Consider the following 15526-nt stretch of genomic DNA (forward strand, 5'->3'; position numbering starts at 1 on the left):
GCACCAGCTTTGTATTGTTTGCTTCATGTCAGCTTAAGTGTCACATAAAGCCCATTCCTGAGCTGGGAGGGCGAAAGTCCACAGGACTTTCCAGGCCCATTGCACTGCCAAGAGGGGCCCGGATGCTGGCGTTGGGGTGCTCATGCTGGCCTCCCTGTGCTGCCATGGCAGCGTGGCCCTGGGACACCGGTTTGGTTCCCACCGGAGTCCCAGGGAGCGTTCACTGGGTGTTCCAGGGATAGAGCCACTTTTAGGTGGCTTCCTAACCCCCCTTCAGGCCAGAAATGCCCCCTTTGCCTTTACCTGGAGTTATGCCACCGTTTTAGGTGGTGTATCCCCATGGAACCCTATGGAGCGGTTCCACAGGGCTTGTAGGTAAGGGCAAAGTGCTAGCTTCATTGCCTCCAGCCCCAGGTTCAGCCCTCCCCCTCAGGAATGGGCTGTTAAAGTATTACATCTTGAACTAAGCCATTTTTACCCAGACGTAGGACTTACCTATTTCAATAGGGCTTATTCCATTGCTATAGCACTTTTGTATGTGTTTACATAGGAATGCCCTTTTGTATTAATTGGGTTTTGCTCCCGTGTTAGTGTGCATAATGCAAACTACTCTGGAGTAAATAAGTTGAATATTACACACTTTGTTTACCCCGAATGGTGTTGGGGATCTTTTCTTGAAGAACTTTGCAGAAGAGTAAGTTTTGTTTATCTCCTTCAAATGTGTAGATACGAATGTTGCAAGATGTTTGAATTTGATTAAAGTGCTGTTGAAATTCTGTCACCTTCTCACACTTTTTAAAATCTCTGGAATCTTCCTACGTCTAGTGAAAGAAGTGGTATGAGTGGGAAACCCTGGCTGGGGCTTAGAGGAGGGTGAATGGAGGGGAGGATTGAAAGGGAGAACCTGCTCCTGTGAGTTTTCTGAGATTTGTTTGGATTTTATCACTCTTAATTTCTTTTTCCTTTTGGAATGTAGCACCAATAGTGAATAAAGTTTTAGCCAGAACAGCTCTTGTACCACAGTCATTTGTTGTCATGGAGATCTATCTCTGGAAAATATGGGGAAGTGGAAGTAATGATGTAAACATATGAGATACTCAAGTAATATTAATATTACGTATAAGCTGCACGTCAACCTTGTTTATCCAGTCATCATATTCCCTTATCTGTCTTAAATGCATCGCTTTGTAGGATCTCAGACTGATGACTTCTGTCACTTTTAAATAATTCACATGGTTCTTAAGCCAGATATTGATATAATGGATCAATTGTGTAATTTTTGAGATCATTGAGAAATCACTATTGGGGTTCTGGGTTACTTGTAAGGACTAATTCATTTCTTTCCATAACCGTCTTTCAGTGTTAAACCTTTCTGTGAACAGCAGCTATGAGAATTCAAAGTGATCTTAATGTTAATACTCGTCACGCAAGTGTTCAACTGTACTGCAGTAAAAAATAGTGGTCCTATAGCTGTGTGTTTGTTTATAAAAGATATCCTTTTTACTTTCTTAGGTAACATTCCTAAACACTCATATGTTTGATTGGTAATCTAATCCAGCATGTTTAGGATTGGATTGCCAAACTGTTGATCTAAATCTTTGTATTAAGTTCAATATTAATCATTGTGACATTCCCCAAGGATCATTATTGAAGACAAACATGTTAACTTCCATCTATGTCTAAAACATGGTTACTCAGAAATAAATCCTACTGACTTGAGAGGGGCTTACTTCCAAGGCAGTATTCCAGAGCAACGTGTTAATTGAAGCTCATTCCTAGGTAAGCAGGTGCAGCCTTTGTGTCATAAACATTAGAAAATAATTAACTTCATCCCTGAAGCTCCTAAACCTGTTCTGAGTATTGAGACTCACCCAGATCTTATTTGCTTTGATGGGTGATTCTCTTCCACCTCCAGGATTTTCTTAAAAACATTCCCAGATAGGGGTTGCCAACCTCCAGATGGTGGCTGGAGATCTCCTGGGATTGGAACTGATCTCCTGGCAATAGAGATCAGTTCCCCTGGAGGAAATGGCTACTTTGGAAGGTGGATTCTATGGCATTATAGCCCATTGGAATCACCTCCCCTTCCCAAACCCCACCCTCCTCAGCCTCCACCCCCAAATTCTCCAGGTATTTCCCAACCCGGAGCTGGTAACCCTCTTCCCAGCTATTGCCTTGAAGTCTTTAGCAGATACAGTGCCTAAACCCTCATCAATTCTAAGTTTTGAATGGCACCCGTAAGCAGGCTCTTTTCCCCCCTGCGCTGTGAAAATACATGTGATGGAATTCCCACAGGAAGTTTGTCTTCACATTCTGTACCACCAAGTCTTATCTCTTGTTATAATATTAGAGCCTTGCCCCATGCACAAATGCACCCAAGATTTATAAAGCTTCCATTCTTCGGTAATCCCAGTTGTACTGTGGGCTGACTACTGGCACTGACTGCTCACGTGTAGCCCTGCTATTCCGCCCAGACCTCAGCTTGCATTAAAAGACTAACATAATCGTATTGAGAGAAAGCATTTAGAGAGCTATAATCCAGTGGTCTTCCTGAATGACTTTTATATAATGAAAATCTGTGAAGGGTAAATATGTTGATGAGGAGCTTGGCAAACATTTATTTATAGACAAATTATTATTCTACTTTCTTTTTTTGAACAGCTCCCAGCTTTCTGGCTAAAAAGTAAAAACTCCTGGATTTTGTTTGAAACGATCGTCTGTTGATGTATAGTTTCCCTGATTTTGTTACTTTGAATTTAACTCCATAAACTGGAATATTTTTCTCATTCTCCAATCCCTCCTCCTCGTTATGACGTGCCAGGTCGCAACATGACCAAAAGCAGATTAAATAATTGTGTGCATTTAGCTTGTACATACATTTACATTCCAAATCCTGGCTGTAGCCTGCTCAGTTTCAGTAGGAGCACCGCAGTCTCAGCTGTCACCGAATTCCTTATTGCTGTCTCCTCCACAGACTTACAAATTGAGTTTGGTAGTATAAATCCCAGTGCGGTAAATGTGTAGTGCCAGTGTTGATCAGGTTGCTGGAGTAATTAAAGGGTTAATACCTTGCTCTAAGTATGGTATAGCGATAATAGATTTCTGACAAATAATATAGATACAACTTTATCCTTTTTTTTGTGTGCCGTCAAGTCACCACTGACGTACGGTGACCCCATAGGGTTTTCAAGGCAAGAGCCTAACAGAGGTGGTTTGCCAATGCCTTCCTCTGCATAGTGACCCTGGTATTCCTTAGAGGTCGCCCATCCAAGTACTAACCTGGACCTACCCTACTTAGCTTCTGAGATCTGACAAGATCAGGCTAGCCTGGGGCTCTCCAGGTCAGGGCACCTTTATCCTTACAACTAAACATATTTCTACTGCATTTTGATCAGGTAGCACTCTCAGAATATTTTGACTGGAGATTAAAGCAATTTATGGGATTAACTAAATACTAATACAGTAAGTTTTAGAATCTCAATAAGTTTCAAACTTTGGCGATGCAGACATATAACAATAAATTCTTCTCAGGGCACATACCAGCACATGGAATTTACAATGACTCTCTGGTCTCACACTACATTTTGCTTTAACAGTATAGTGCTGAATTTGATTTCTTTGGATCATCTAAGAAATTCAGTATAATTCTGTTTGATAAGCTTATGCCCAGGCATCTGTCATTTAAAAAAAAAAGGCTGCTGAAAACAGACTGGCAAGTTAACGGAACAGACTTTATTTTAAATAAATAATAGTAATGGGCTCTATCCCAATGGAAAGCAACATTCTTACACAAATAGAATGATGCCGGCTCATTGCAATAACTTAACACTTCCACATTCACTCTAAAGTGATTCTGTAACACAGACTAGAAAAAAAAGGAAACAGAAATTAAATGTGCTTCCCCCTCCTTTTCTTTGTTCTGAATGCTTATAATTTCTGGGCCATCATCATAGCCAAAATACTGCATTTTGTAGTCTGTAAATACAGCAACGTTTGATCTATTTTAAAAAACACTTATTTACAAGAACAATTTCCGCCTGTGTTTCCCAATAAAATTATACATTCTTACAACAATAAAAATAGGTAAGGCTGTAAACATAGTAGAATCCAGCGGGCTTTTTTTAAAAAAAAATTAAAAGTTGTTTCAAACAAAAGCCAAAAACTAAGCTCTGAATTAATATATCTCTCCTCACACTGTATTCAACAGATTGATAAATTATAGTTCTAATGGCTGCACCACACTTAATTTAATATCCTTGCTTACAAGGTTTTTTTTAAATAGCCAACTATAAAATGGTTCAACAATTGGGGTAGGCCTCTGAAAACCCTCTGGAAGGAACTGGGGACATGCCAAGCTTCTGTTCTTGTCAATGACAAATGACTATAGATTTGGTAAAACTGGGTTCTGATTTGGATGCCCTAAGAAGAACGGGTACTAACAATCCTTCAAATGGATTTCAAGAATGTAACCTTTTATATAACGGTTATTACTTAATAGTAGGGAGATCAGATGCAAAGGAGGACTTTTCATAGGTTGCAATCCTAAGAATACCTCCCTAAGAATAAGCCCCATTGAATAAAATAGGACTTACATCTGAGTAGGCCCGCTCAGGTGTTCCAGCCTTGTGCATAGCAAACTGAACCTGCAAGAATGTAACCTTTTATATAACGGTTATAGAGACATTGGATCACCTTAGTTAACCATAGGATAGGCAGCTGTGCCTGGTGACATTGTAGATGAAGTTGTACTGGGCATGCTTGGGAGATTAATGTTGGGGACATTAACTAAATAGATGGTGACAACCCTGTGTCACTCAAGTCTATCTTTACATTTCACAGACATTGACATTAAGCCCAGAGGATAGTAGAGATGTTCTTAAGGAACATACAAGTTAACGAGATGTAAACTTATAGCATGGCCTAAGAAGTGCACATTGTAAATCAGGAGTTGGTTTTGTATGAACTTGAATAAACTGCTCCATTTTAAAGATAATTTACCATTTTGTTTTAAATAAGGGGGAAGCCCCACTTATTTAAAGGAAATCAACTTCCAAGAATATGTTGTAGCCTGAATTGGTCACAACAGAATACGTTTTGTTGAACCAGATTCTTTACTTCAGAGTAACTCTAAAGGTGTAAGGCTAGCCACAGCTAATAGTTTGATCTAGATATAGCCTAGGAACCACCAGAGGGTTTCTGTAAACAGAAGGGGGAGTGATTTTTAAGCCACTCCCCCCACAAACTGTTCCTGGGGGGTGGTCCTCTGTTTCCCAGGAGGGTCATTTTTGGGCTACAGCAGATGCAGGGAGGTAAAGACATCATGCTCCACGGAAGGAAATCCCTCCTGTCTGTAAAAAACGACTAGTGGATCCAAGCCACAATGAGCTACAATTGGACCATCCCAGTCAGCATAATCTACAACGACAGCAGTTCTCAATGGTTTTAAGAGGTTTTTCCCAGCTGGGTTACCTAAAATCATTTAACTGGAAATGCCAAGGATTGAGCTAGGGACATCACAGACCACATGGTCTGCATTTATCATTGCTAATCCAGGCACAGAAGATACATCCTCACTGTTAAGAGAAAGTAATGCAAGACTTTAATTTAGACCCAGGGGTTTGGAATTAGTTTTTTCATTTAAACGCATATTAAGTTTGCAGAGTGCAACTATATAACCTGTAAATCTCCTCGTATTTTGATTTGTGATCTGACTCTTTATTAAGAGCAAGTGTAGAATCCCCCCTCAACTTAATTCCACTCGTAAAGAGCTCTATCAACATGCAATTTCAGCTGCCAGAATTGTTTGTGCTAAATACTGGAAATCTAATATAATTCCTGATATCATAGAGTGGAACAATAAACTTTCAGACTTTGCATTGATGGCCAAATGAACGCAACTGGTCAATATGAAACCAACAGATGAATTAGAGTTGAAATGGCAGCCTTTTTATGATTATTATTCAGGTGGTTAATAAACAATTTAACAAATTAGAAAGTAACTTATAAGAGAATTTGCAGTGATATATAAAACGTATATATGTTTAAGACATTTGACAGAAGTTATATTAGATTTTCTTTAGTTTATGTGGAGGCCTAGGGGACGAAATATATCTTTTTTCTTTTTAGTGAATCTTAAGATGTTGCAGTGTTTAGGATCAAGGAGAGAATATCCGGCAATATTTTTCTTTTTCCTTTTAAAATTTAAACTATGTTGAGGCTTGGAGGATGAAATATGTTTTATCTTATTTTCCCTCTTCCCTTTTCCCCCCCTTTCTGTATCCCTTTTATATAAAATTAAAAAAGAGTAAGTGTAGAAATGTATTTTATGTGCATTAACAGAGCAAAGATATATTTTTCTAAGCTGAGTTGTACCCTTCTAATCCGCCCTGACTTCAACGAACAGAAGAGTTTAATTACACTTGGGGACTGCACTGTAAATTACATTTGCTGCTTAGGAGTTAGGGGAAATATTATTGAATACATTAGAATTTTGTATTCAGAAATAGCTATACAATTTTGAATAAAAGAACTGCTTGCTGAGTAAACTGTTTTCAATGAGCAATTGTGACTAAAAGACAACTCTTCAGATGAAAATCTTTGTTTAGGGCCTTTCCTATGCAGGAAAATATACATTAGTGGTGTACTTCATGAATCCGCTTTAAATAACATTTATATAATCCATAAAGAAATATGCATCAAATATAATATTTGGATGGAAGCTGATAAATCTCAGATCATATGAAAAGTTCAGTTATTCTGTGTGCACTTTAGAAAAGAAAAAATATTCTCAGAAGGTTTACATTCTTCTTACACTTAAGACTCTCAGGTATCACGCGCCTCCTGTCAGCTATCGGCCCAAATGCTGCCATCCAATTCACAGTAGCGTACTTGGGTATGTCAAGATTATAAGATTGGTTTTAATCTTCTTGAGTCCTGCAGGTACCTACATAAATCCCATTAAGAGATGCACATGTACAAACCTCAGACTATCAACGTGAGGCCAAGCATCTATTTGTATAGATACTTGTAAAAGGGAGATTGAACATTACATGATTTTGAATGGCCTGTATACTTGAAAAACAAAAATAAAGCTGTAAATTACTCTTTAGGTCACCCTGACACTTCATTCTTGACATGAGCAGAACTTACTTCCACGCAACTGTGCTCATAACCCAAGATCACAGCAGGTTTGCAGTCAGCATTCAAACAAGAGCATGAGAATTTAAGACTTAAATCTTAAGCACTTATTTAAGGACTCCTATTTAACTTACTTCTGAGTAAACATGATTAGCATCTTGCTTTCAGATTCAACAGTCTCACTGTTCAGCCGCAGTGTACCAACCATGAAATCTAGAGAAGCCGCACAGCACGATGCTATGTTTGTTCATTAAGAAATACACTCCACTGAGGCATTCTCCAAGGTATTACGCATAAGACTTCAACCTTAAATGATATCAGTGAATTATGAATACACATAGATGGAAGAAAACCCTACTGAATGCAATGAAGCCTCCTGTCTGGTAGGACAAGTCAGGCGTGTAGCCACTGAGGCATTTAACCCAAGGGAACTGGAACAAAAAACTGAACCCGCCCCCCGCCGAAAATAAAAAGAAAAGGGATCATGTGTTTTAACTATGAGCCAGGGGCTCTCCCCAAGAACACATAACAAAACAGGAAGCTGAAAATGGATTGTATTAAGATCTCTAACTGGTGCTTAAATCCTTTTTTTCCTGCAGACCTGGATTGCCTTTCATTGACTCTCTGTGCATACAGTTTAGGTCTGCCCACCATTTGGCTCTAAACACAGATTCTCAACCTTAGCACCAAGGGATAAAAATTATATGGTTGGTTACTTCCTTTTGAAGGAAAAGAGATCTGTTTTTTTTCCCCAGGACTCCACATCCTTTTTAGGAAGGAAAAAAAAAGATGTAATTCCTCAAGTCCCTCCATTTTATCACCTAATTCATGCCCACCCTCAAATCCTGGGCAGTTGGTAAACACGGACCCAAATTGCAACCTATTGGTGAACATTTGTGTTTAGTTACTGAGAAGTCCTCTATAAATAGCAGTCAAATCCCTGCTCCAGCAGGGAGTTTTAATACCCATATATTATTATTAACCACAAAGCGCCCAGCAAACAGATGCTTGGCCCAACCCTAGGCATGTCTACTCAGAAGTCCCATGTTCAGTGGTGATTACCGCCGGGGAAATGCGCACAGTGTTTCATTTCGTGCAAACGGAGGTGTATCTTGTATCGATGGTTCGTTAAAGCTAGAGCATTACAAAAAGATCTTCTCCCGACCTGCCAAAAGGTTCTCATCAGACACCACATTCCCATTCCAGCAGGGAGATCCACTCTGGTACATCCTTGGCTCACCGAACCGTACTCGGAGGGCGTAAACCCCTCACCCTCTCCCCGCTGCCCAAGGAGAGGGGGGAAAACACTTTTCTACGGGGTCCTGCATTTCAGCCTTAGGAGAGTTTTGCCACGCACACGGCCAGGACCACGGCGACCAGGAGGACGGCGGTGAAAACCACGGCGACCAGCACTTTGCGGGTGTTGCAGACGGCCTTGCTCTCCACCTCGATCATGCCGATGGAGGAGGCGGCCACGCTGATGGCCGAGTGGAGCTCGGCCCCGGGGTCCTGCTTGGCCTCCACCGTCCACTGCGGGACGTTGACCTTCATCTCCATCTCGTAGACCATCTCGCCCACCTGGTGGATCTCCTTCTCCAGGTCCTGGAGGTCCACCACGTCGATGTTGCGCTCGGCCTCGTACTTCATGTTCTGGACGCTCATGGCCCGGGCGGCCACCCCGGAGGTGCCCCCGCTCATGCCCGTCTGCACGAGGTGCCTCCTGGGCACGTGGAGGGGGAACTCGTGGCCCAGCTCCAGGGCCCGCCTCATGTCGGTCTCCAGCAGCTCCATGCACGAGGTGAAGAGGACCCATAGCCGCTCGTACTCGGCCCGGTCGGGCTTGCTCACCGCCTTGTCCCGCAGGGCGGCCGTCAGCTGGTTGCGGTTGGCCACGGCCAGCTCCTGGGCCTTCTGCCGGGTCTTCTTGAGCTCCTCGCGCAGGTTCTGCGAGTCCGAGGCGCCCCCGACGGTCAGCACCAGGTGCCGGTAGCAGGCGGCCACTTTGTTGAGCGCGTCCAGCAGCGCCTTGCACTCCTCCTTGGGCATGGCGCCGGCAGGCCGGCCGGCCAGGGGGTGGGGGGCAGCCGGGCTCCGGGGCAGCCGACGGCGCGCCTCTTCTTCCTCCTCCTCCTCCTCCTCCTCCTCCTCGGTCAACCCGAGCTGCTGGACGCAGCACACTCCGGGAGCCGCCTCCGTCGCCGGGGCGCGCCACGCATGGCCGCAGTCCCCCCCTGCGCCGCTCACCAAGCCGTCGAGGCCGCCAGGAGCCCCGGGGTCCGGAGGGGCTCCCGGAGCGCGAGGAGCGGCATCGCCCGGCGGCTCTCCAACCTCTCCAGGAGATCCCACTGTCCCCCCACCCCGAGACTTCCCCGCCTCGCCTGCAAAGGCACGCCGAGTCACGCTTTGGACGCCTCCCGCGGGTATGGGTCTTCTTCAGCAAGCAAGCAAGCGCGCGCACTCCTTCGGCTTCCCCGACGGCAGCGCCCGGGCCAGCGGCGTTAAATAGCGCGCAGCTGGAAGCCCCGCCGGTGCAGTCACATGGGCTCCCCCTCCCCGTCTCCCAAGCGCCGCCTCCCCCGGCTGCTGATTGAACGGACGTGGCCCCGGCGTCGGCGGCTGGGCGAGGAAGAGGTAGGGCTGGACTTGGCTGGGCTGGGGGGGAGTGGAAGAGCTGCACCGCCGCCGCTGCAAGGGGGGGACGGGGCGCGGAGGAGAGCTGGCCGCTCGGGGGAAGCGCAACCATGCCCCCTCCGTGAGTGCGTAAGGGGAGAAGGGTGTGGGTGTGTTGGGGGGGGGGTCTGCGCCCCTTCCGTCCTGCCTGGGGAATATGGGGTGGGGGGAACGCTCGGACGGGGCTGCTTTGCTCGCCCAGGCCTTCCCGGAGGTGTTTATCCACCCCGGCAGAAGGGTGATGGATGGGGGGGGGGCCTCGCCGAAGCGAGGGTGACTTTAATTAGGCCAAAAGTAGAGAAGGGCAAGAGTCCAGTAGCACCTTGTGTGTGTGTGTGTGTAAAGTGCCGTCCAGTCGCAACCGACTTATGGCGACCCCTTTTTGGGGTTTTCATGGCAAGAGACTAAGAGAGGTGGTTTGCCAGTGCCTTCCTCTGCATAGCAACCCTGGTCTTCCTTGGTGGTCTCCCATCCAAATACTAACCAGGGCTGACCCTGCTTAGCTTCTGAGATCTGATGAGATCAGGCTAGCCTGGACCATCCAGGCCAAAAGTAGAAAAGGGCATGAGTCCAGTAGCACCTTGTGTGTGTGTGTGTGTGTGTAAAGTGCCGTCCAGTCGCAACCGACTTATGGCGACCTCCTATGGGGTTTTCATGGCAAGAGACTAACAGAGGTGGTTTGCTGGTGCCTTCCTCTGCACAGCAACCCTGGACTTCCTTGGTGGTCTCCCATCCAAATACGAACCAGGGCTGACCCTGCTTGGCTTCTGAGATCCGACGAGATCAGGCTAGCCTGGGCCATCCAGGTCAGGGCAGTAGCACCTTGAAGACTAACAAAAATATATTTTCTGGAAGGGTATCTGAAGAAGCGAGCTGTGGCTCACGGAAGCTCACACCCTGCCAGGAAATATTTTTTGTTAGTCTTCAAGGTGCTGCTGGACTCTTGTCCTTTTCTGCTGCAGCAGACAGACTAACACGGCGACCCACTGTGACTTTAATTAGGCCGTTTATGCACGCGAGGTTTTGCCTTGGATCCGCCGCTCTCTAGATGCGCGTTTTTCCGATCCAAATGCTCAAAACTCTGCCTGGGGGCTTATTGTTGAGTTTTGAGAATTTGGACGGGGGAAACGTGCTTCTAGAGAGCCGGCAGATCCAAGGCAAAAACCTCCCACGCATAAGACTTGCAATGCCTTGTGACTCGGTTCATTAAGCCCCCATTAAGGGGCTGGGGGACACTGCTCTCCAGGTTGCAGGTGCTTTCCAGAAGGAGCCAAGTTGGAAGGTGGCCGAGTATATTTAAGCGCATGGGTGTTTCAAGGGCTGTTTTTTTTTTTTAAATGGCCTTTCTTTCTGAAGAGGCCGGGGTATGGCCCTGCTGTCTCTTCGCTGGAGTAGTGTTCCTAGTGGGGTGCGTCCTGCTACTGGGGACTTCTGACCTGTGCGTTGTCAGCTGAAGGTATTTGCACAGGAATGTAAGGAATTATTGCGCTGCAGTTTCCATGGGGGATCTGGATTTTTGTTGATGGGGCTTCCTCTTCTGAACTTTACGTTGGGGCGAACTATAATTTTGGAGGGGGAAAGGATGTTGCGTGTGTTGGTAGCAGCCAGTCTGCTGTTTACCCTGCCTTTTAAACTATCTGTGGTCATGTTGTTTCCTGAAATGCCAAGGGTGTGTTGTAGTTAAATGACTTAACTGGCGTTATCCCCTAGGAAAGAAATTAAGGCTGCAATCCTGTGTGATTCAGCATGTCCGGTTTAACAGCTGTGCAACCCTATGCCGTCTGATCATACTTGCTTAGGAGTAAGCCCTACAGAGCGGCACTTCCTCCTTCCTACCTGCAGGGCTTCTTAAGTGGTATAAGCATTATGGTGTTGTCAAAGTTATGACTCTGTAACAAAAGCTTATAATTTTAGAGGTGCCGTGCAAATATTACTCTTTCGTTTTTGTCAAAGTAGTTTTTATCAGAGCTTTAAGAAGTGTTGTGAGGAACAAAGCACTTTTTGTATGCAGCTGCAATCCATATCCTGTGGAAGTCTAACTTTCCATGTACTTTGATTTATTAGTATTCCAAAAACTTTGTCTCTTGCCTTTCTAGTACACTCCTAAACTGTGGTCCTCTTCCACATGGAAGCAGGATTGAATTTGGTGTTTTAGAGGGGGGATCTGTGGTTTTGGGTTCTAGTATATAGGGTACTACTGCATGAAATGCTTGGGTTTCCAAGAGTCAACGATTACTTAAGAAGTTAAAGCAAGTTCATTGTGTGTGAGGTCACCAAAACAACATAGCAAGCATAGTTGTTCAGTGAGAAATGCTTACTCATGTGCAAGGCACTTCTGAGTTCATATTGCAAAGTGCTATTAAATCAGTGGGGCTGCACTAAAAAGTCCTCCTGTCTTGTAATCTGTCTTTTCCAAGGACTCATGATTAACCCGAATGCTGCTTTTATAGTATGTTAGCAGGGCAGGAAATTTGCCAGTGTGTGTGTGTGTTTTTTTTTTAATCAGTGTGTTGTATCAATGCTGGATTCATCCTTGTTGCTCCAGCGAGTTTGGAATGTGGCTATCTTGTACGGGTATATGAAGTACCACAAAGGGTTATTGGCAGATCTAGGTAATGTGGGGGAGTCAGCAAGCCTTGAAAATCTTTAGGAAAAGATTATAAATTCCTGTATGTATTCAGTACAGGCTGTAGTCTGTGTTTCAGAGGGATACTATTAGCTACTTTACATACTAAACACTTTTCTCCTAACATGGGCTATGGCATCACGCCCAATTTTTGCCCTGCATCTACAGCAGTATTGCAAAATGCCCCATACATAAGTTGCCAATCTACCTTAAACTGCCACATATCCCTTCTCAACTTCATTGTGGTTCTCAATAATATTCTATGCTTGGTTTGTAAATTATGGGTTAAGGTAAACGAGAGAGATATGCCCTCCTGCAAGGTTATAGAATTAACCAGTTCTCATCATTTCCTGCAGTTACTTGACATATATACACAAGCAAATCCTAGCTAGCTTAGGCAGTAGGGGGAAATTATATTTGCTGTTAGGGTTGATTAAATTACCTGGGTGGTATGCTGCCTTAACTTGCAGATAACCCCGTTCACATGGATAGGATGCTTTGTGGTTGAGTATGTCAGTACTAGAAAAAAAGCAAATAGACTATTGTTAAGACTTTACCAAGCCAGAAGCCAGTGAGTTGGCAGATCTGAAGCCCAGGTAAGTAAAGGGGAGCATCCTTGTTAAATTATCTGCCATGGATTGTAGAACCTGGGCTGCTTCTCTGAAGCTTGGGAGGAGATCTAGTGTGGTTATATTGGACCGGTATCCCACAACTGAACATACTCAGCTGCGCTAAATGCGCTCTTCTGCTTCTTCATTTGGTGGCGTTAAGTGGTGGCAGGCTGGACCTCTTCCATTTAATTGAAATAAGACTTGGTTGGGATGCTGTGGCTACCAGAAATGGTAGACCCTGTTTGAGAAGGCCTGGTAATTTTTTGGGTGGGTCAGAAGCTGATCCACACTGAAGTGATTTTGAAAATTACTTCTAAAAACATGTTGCTTGTGTCTTCCCTTAACAAATCAGTTTAGAGCTAGTGTGGTGTACGGGTCAGAGTATCAGACTATGTTCTGGGAGACCCAGGTTCGAATCTGCACTTTGCCATGGAAGCTTGCTGGGTGACTTTGGGCCAGAGGCACTCTAAGCCTAACCTATCTCACAGGGTTGTTGTAAGCATGAAAACATAGCAGAGAAAAATAAAAGCAGAGCAGAGGAAAATTATGTAAGCTACCTTGGGTCCCCATGGGGGAGAAAGGTGGGGTATAAATTAAGTAAATTAATAGAATGTCAGAGGGATGAGGCAGGTAAACAGGTGTGACATGTCTACGAAGCTTTCCCCTTGTATGTAGAAAGATGGCTGGGCTGGAATCTCCCTGGTCTGGTCTTCCTGTGTATGGGGAAGGAGGGAGGGAGTTCATGGGGGAAATCTCATTACAAGATTTCTACTTTCTGCTCATTTTGAAGCAATTCGGTTCTTGGAAAACAGTTCAGTGTGACCATTCCTTTAGAATGTGACCTCTCTCTCATGACGCTTGCCGTGTCAACATGAGCCAGTCATTACATCTCAACCTAACCTACCTTGCAGGGTTGTTGCAAAAATGAAATGGGGTAGCTGCTCGGCAAAACATGAATACAAATGTAAAAAAAATATAGTTGGGGCAGCCATGGGCCCATGCTTGTTCTTCCCTAAGGCTTCCTGTTAGGCAACAAGGTGGTTCTCTATTTGAAATCTTCCTACCCATACCAGTCCCTTCCTGTGCACGGGTAGTTTCTGTCTGCAAACCCAAGAGCCCTTTGCCACTTTCCTACAATATTTCTTGTACAATAAATGCCCTTGGAGTTTGCAGTTGAAGTGCCCAGAAAGTGAACCAAGAGGATGAAGGTATGGATAGTCCCAAGACCAAAAGATGCTTTGACTCTGCTCGACTCAAACCTATTCTTGTTCTGTGGCTGCTAAGCAGTGGAGAGCCAGTTTACTTGGGATTTTTAATCCCACATGCTAGGAATTGGGGTAATATTATCCCTGTGGACTTTTTCTCCCTCCCTCCAAAAACTGCCATCTGTCATAACAAAATGATCTTAAATCACTGTGTTCTGACTTGGATTTGCATTATGATCTTGTAGGATTACAGATACCACACTTAACTAAAATAGCAGCCCTCAGAAGTGTGTGTGTGCTTTAAAGCAGCTATTGATTTTTGCCCTTAACCAAGTGCTAATTTTCAGGTGCCAATCTCTTATGTTCTGAACAGCTTAAAGCTTGATTAATTGAACTTCTTATCAATGAATATGTTTGGGATTGAGGCCTCAAACTGATACGCGTGGCAGTTGTAGGATTGTAGCGCTTCTCTTCAGCTTTTTTTGTTTTTAACAGGTGTTCCCAATTGCACAGTGCCCTGACTTGAATGGCCCAGGCTACCCTGATCTCATCAGATCTCAGAAGCTAAGCAGGGTTGGCCCTGGTTAGTACTTGGATGGGAAACCACCTGGGAGATTACAATTCAGTAACATCTGTGCAGTGTAAAAACTTTACCACTAATGGATTACTTTTCTTGGAGTTCTTAAGAACGTACTTTGTTCTTCTTAAACCTGGCTAGAGGCGGCAAGCTCCTCTCTTGGTTACCTTGCTACAGTCCTTGGGTTTAGACTTCCACTCTTGCTATATTTTTATATCAATTACTTCATTTGTCATCTGCCTTTCGTGCTGCGACTCAAGGCAGATTACAGAACTAGTAAAGAAAGCAAAATTAGCCGGTATAATATACACACCAGACCGGATCATAAAACTAGAGAACAATGATACAATAAAACTACCGCCCTGTTCTCTTTATAAAAATGCCTGCCTGGAAAATACTATTTTACCCATGTTGTGGAATGTTACAAGCATGGGCTTCCTGATCTCATCACCTGTGACACTTGGGGAAGCCTCAACATAGAAAGTTTGGGCACAGGCAGCTGTTGATCTTGCCCCTTTGCAGGGTGGCACCTTCGGAAGGCTGCTCAAATGAGCACAGTAGTCTGAGCCCATGTACGGCAGTATGTATCATTGTGGTCAATGGTAGGGAGCAATGAAATGACTGAGAACTGACTTTGTTTCTAAGAGATTGTGTGGCCGGAGCCATAGTACTCTAGTTTGATTCTCTATTCTTTGACCTG

General features: G+C 44.4%; 3 protein-coding genes across 3 annotated transcripts in view; 1 reads left to right on the plus strand and 2 right to left on the minus strand.

Moving 5' to 3' along the window:
* The window catches only part of FAAP24 (FA core complex associated protein 24), a 152225-nt gene extending 152214 nt beyond the window's left edge, over positions 1-11 (minus strand). Inside the window, exon 1 of the mRNA XM_056862563.1 lies at positions 5-11. The gene's annotated coding sequence lies outside the window, so the exon portion shown is untranslated. The remainder of the gene's footprint in view (positions 1-4) is intronic.
* Positions 1-15526, plus strand: part of ANKRD27 (ankyrin repeat domain 27) — a 67984-nt gene that overhangs the window by 1344 nt on the left and 51114 nt on the right. The window lies entirely within an intron of this gene.
* RGS9BP (regulator of G protein signaling 9 binding protein) lies at positions 8473-9189 on the minus strand. Its single transcript, XM_056862562.1, has one exon. It carries the CDS (start codon positions 9181-9183, stop codon positions 8473-8475), a length of 711 nt encoding a protein of 236 aa, XP_056718540.1. The 5' UTR covers positions 9184-9189.

The sequence above is a fragment of the Euleptes europaea genome, chromosome 17 (genome assembly GCF_029931775.1).
Source record: "Euleptes europaea isolate rEulEur1 chromosome 17, rEulEur1.hap1, whole genome shotgun sequence".
NCBI classification, from domain to species: Eukaryota; Metazoa; Chordata; class Lepidosauria; order Squamata; family Sphaerodactylidae; genus Euleptes; species Euleptes europaea.